Source organism: Priapulus caudatus, unplaced genomic scaffold (assembly GCF_000485595.1).
Source record: "Priapulus caudatus unplaced genomic scaffold, Priapulus_caudatus-5.0.1 Scaffold345, whole genome shotgun sequence".
NCBI classification, from domain to species: Eukaryota; Metazoa; Priapulida; class Priapulimorpha; order Priapulimorphida; family Priapulidae; genus Priapulus; species Priapulus caudatus.
Window position 1 is genome coordinate 417,442 of NW_014577406.1, and position 4,119 is coordinate 421,560.

The 4,119-nt window shown below is 43.2% G+C and overlaps 1 protein-coding gene across 1 annotated transcript in view; it reads left to right on the forward strand.

The window, feature by feature from the left end:
• Nucleotides 1–650: 650 nt before the first annotated feature.
• LOC106809327 (chondroitin sulfate synthase 1-like) overlaps nucleotides 651–4,119 on the forward strand; it is an 8,197-nt gene continuing 4,728 nt past the window's right edge. Inside the window, exons 1-2 of the mRNA XM_014812370.1 lie at nucleotides 651–680; nucleotides 1,832–2,263. Coding sequence (XP_014667856.1) covers nucleotides 651–680; nucleotides 1,832–2,263 — 462 coding nt within the window. The remainder of the gene's footprint in view (nucleotides 681–1,831; nucleotides 2,264–4,119) is intronic.

Genomic DNA, 4,119 nt, shown 5'->3' on the forward strand with positions numbered 1-4,119 from the left:
CGCCAGCCTCTTACATTACGCGTGTTCTTTTGATCGAAGTCTTTTTGTCAGCATCACGTTTTTTTATCGCCAGCTCCGGCGTCGTGTACGCCCTAACGAGGTACACGTGCGACGCGGGAGTATAGCCAATGGAGCGTGTGTTTTACGTGTTTACACAGCGTAGATGCGAAACACATCGTGCATTGTGTAGTCGAGAGGGCAAGGCAGTATACGGATGTCCGGTTTCCCGGTGGCTGTGTGGTCGGCACACAGATCATCTTGCAACCGTTTGGCTTCAGTAGGGCGCGTTTCGCTAGAGCAGTGGTTCTTAACCTCTTTTGAGTAATGGACCCCTTTGAGAATCTGGTGAAAGCTACGGACCCACCTCCGGAAAAATGCACATAAGCACATAAACACACAATTTTTATGCGCCTGGTTCACGGACCCCTTGAAGCCCATCCACGGACCCCAGAGGGGTCCATGGACCACATGTTAAGAACCCCTGAGCTAGAGTCTGGCATTTTATGGGCCGTTCTGTATATATGTATATTGGGAGAAGATATGGAAATGTGCAGAAATGTGAAGGCGAAACTAGCTTAATTGGGAACTGGGGGTTATAGGATGCAGGAATAATCAATTGCACATCTGGTTACTGAAGTAAATTAAAAAGAATGTTTCAGGATGATTTGGAAGGTGATCAGGTAAAAATGCGCTAGGTTAGAAGCTATTGTGATGGTCTTGGGGGCAATGTGTGAAGAAAGCTTCACCGCCATCCGGTGATTAAAATGTAGTAGGTTCAGTAGGTGTGGTATAGTAGGTTCAGTAAATGTAGTAGGTTCAGTAGGTGTAGTAGGGTTAGTAGGTGTAGTAGGTTCAGTAAATGCAGTAGGTTCAGTAGGTGTAGTAGGGTTAGTAGGTGTAGTAGGTTCAGTAAATGTAGTAGGTTTAGTAAATGTAGTAGGTTCAATAAATGTGGTAGGTTCAGTAAATGTAGTAGGTTCAGTAAATATTTAGTAGGTTGTTAGTAGGTTGTAGTTAGGTTCAGTTAAATGTAGTTTAGGTTTCAGTAGGGTAGTAATGGGTTATGTAGGTTTGTAGTAGTTCAGGTAATTGTATTGTAGGTTTAGTAATAGGTAGTAGGTTCAGTAAATGTATATTGTTGTTATGTTAGGTGTAATGTAGGTTTTTCAGTAATGTATTGTTAGGTGTTGTCTATTGTAAGATGTATTAGGTTTCTGTAATGGTGTTATGTAGGTTTCAATAATATTATGTAGGTTTAGTAAATGTAGTAGAGGTCAGTAAATGTATTAAGGTTTAGTAGGTGTAGTAGGTTCAATAAATGTATTTTAGGTTTAGTAAAATGTAGTAAGGTTCAGTAAATGGAGTAGGGTTAGTAGGTGTAGTAGTTGTAAATGTAGTAGGGTTCTAGTATGATATTTATTTATTGTTCCAGATAGGCGAGTAGGTTCAAGTAGAGTGTAGTAGGCTTACTAGTTAGGTATTCAGTAAATGTAGTAGGTTCAGTAAATGTAGTAGGTTCAGTAAATGTAGTAGGTTCAGTAAATGTAGTACTGTATAGTAGGTTCAGTAAAAGCCAAGTTCTTCCATAAACCGGTCACAAGAATTAGTACACGTTAAAATTCACCTTCAGACACGCATACACTGGGGCAATGTGAATTGTTTTGCAGTGATGTCAAAAGTTTATAGACCAACAGAATGCTGTATTGTGTTATTAATATTATTGTTGTTGTTGTTGCTTTTGTTTTTGTTGTTGTTGTGTTACTGCTGCTGTTGACTATAGGCTCTCTTGACTATAGTATTCTCGCTCATGACGTTGGTGTGTTGGCTTCAGATGCAGACGATCCTGTTTCACAACTCGACCGAGCGCAAGGAGGACGAGCGCGAGTCGTTCACGGGCGACCTCTACACGCCAGAGGTCATCCAGGCGACGACCTTGCACCCGTTCAAGGTCACGGCGCACTTGTACCGCGCTCACGCGTTTTTCCACGCGCTGAAGACGCGCGACCTGCGACACAAGACACTGTTGCTGCAGCGTGATGTGCGCGACATGGACGTGTTGCTAGGCGACCGCACCGGTGGCGCCACCTACGTCGATGATGCGCTCGGGCTGCACTCGGGGCTGAATAAGTTCCGGCCACGGTCGCGCGAATCCGTTCTCACGTGGAACTTCATGAGTCGCGCCGTGTATGCAGCGGGTGGCTACCAGCCGAAGTGCGGGTTCGACCAGGCACTAAAGCACAGTCTTCAGGACATTGTCATGCAGGTAAAGTATCATATCATGCTTCTCCTTTGTGACAGACGTATGAGCGAGTCGAAATGAAGTTTCACTGATTCATGATAACTATAACGATTTGTATCTCATATTATTAATATTAATTAGTATTGCTTGTATTCTATTAGTATTATTGTATCCCCCGCGACGAAGTCGGCGGGGATACTATGGTTTCATGTTTGTCCAGCCGCCGCCGCTCGGTCCGCCGCAGACACTTTCCTTTCCGCTCTATAACTCGACCCCTAATTGACCAAGCGCTACCAAACTTTGTATACTTACACATCTTGGGGAGAATGTGTGTCGCGTACCAAAATCACGTCACTGCGGCTTTTATTTGACCTTGCCCTTGATCTTGATCATATTTCTTTTCCGCTCTATAACTCGGCCCCTAATTGACATAGCGCGACCAAACTTGGTATACTTACACATCTTGGGGAGAAGGTGTCGCGTACCGAAACCAGGTCACTGCAACATTTATTTGACCTTGACCTTGACCTTAACCTTCATCATATTTCCCTTCCGCTTTATAACTCGGCCCCTAATTGACCTAGCGCGAGCAAACTTTGTATACTTACACATCTTGGGGAGAAGGTGTGTCGCGTACCAAAACCCCTAAGGCGACCAATTTTAACATACTTGCACATCTCAGGCAGATGAGTTATGAAACAAACCTTTGTCTTTGTGACTTATTTAACTTTACCTACCTTCTACGTCCTTACAGAGATATTTCATTCATACTAGATCACGGGGGATACATGTAGTTGGCGACAACTGCCCTTTCTAGTTAAATATTAATTTATAATTACAACTGATAATTATATAATAATGGCTTTATAGTTAGTGAATGAATGAGTAATTATAATTGATATCATAAACTGATGTGTTATTGATATCACGCTTATTAATTTATTTAATTTATAACTGTTGTAATCATGTGATTTCTAATTAATTTGATCTATCATTGTTTTGCTCGGTAGTGATGTTCATGTTTGATCTATTCATATAAATAACAAAGTTAAATTTTACTCAACCGTGCAAGTTTGAAACGTACCGCTGACGTTTCGCCTCCTGGCAGGAGGCTTTCTTAAAGCAAACTGAAGTTAATCAGTTTTGACCACCAGATGGTGTGGTGGTCAATAGCTTAGTCCACACGTGACTAAGCTTAATTGTATCCCCCCTCGTCCCGGTTGATGTTTGGGGTCTTGCGGATCCAGATGGCTTCCTTAATCCAACGCCTGATTTTGATTGGCTCGCGATCGATGATCTTCGAATTCTCCCAATCGATGGTGTGATTGTCCTTCGCTACATGGTCAGTGATCGCGGATTTGGTGATTTTGGTAGCCGACCGTTTTCGTTGGGCCCTTGTGAACGATTTGGGTGCTACGGTGTCTCCGTCCTTTTTTGTTCTTTTAGATGGGTTTTAAATTTTCGGCCGGTTTCTCCAATGTAACTTTTTTCACACATTGCACATGGTATCTTGTAGACACGGTCCGTAATGTTGTGCATATCTGTTCTGTCCTTAGGGTGTACCAAAAGCTGTTTTAGAGTCAAACGGTCTCACTGTTGAAGCCACACCTGCATTTTGTAGGTGACGCTGAACTACGTCCGTGACGCCTCTGACATAGGGTAGGACGATCATCGCCTTCGGTTTCTCCGTGGAGGTTTTCTTTTGGGATGTTGTTTTTTTCCCGTGATGTGTTCATCTCCTTGGACACTTTTTCGAGTGTCCAATTGGGGTAGCCGCATTTTCCTAGTGCGTTAATCCTTGATGTGGCGTGCTTCAGCTTCCCGGTCCTCACTCTCCGTTATGATTTTGTCCCTACGATCAAGTAGCGTCCGTACCACTG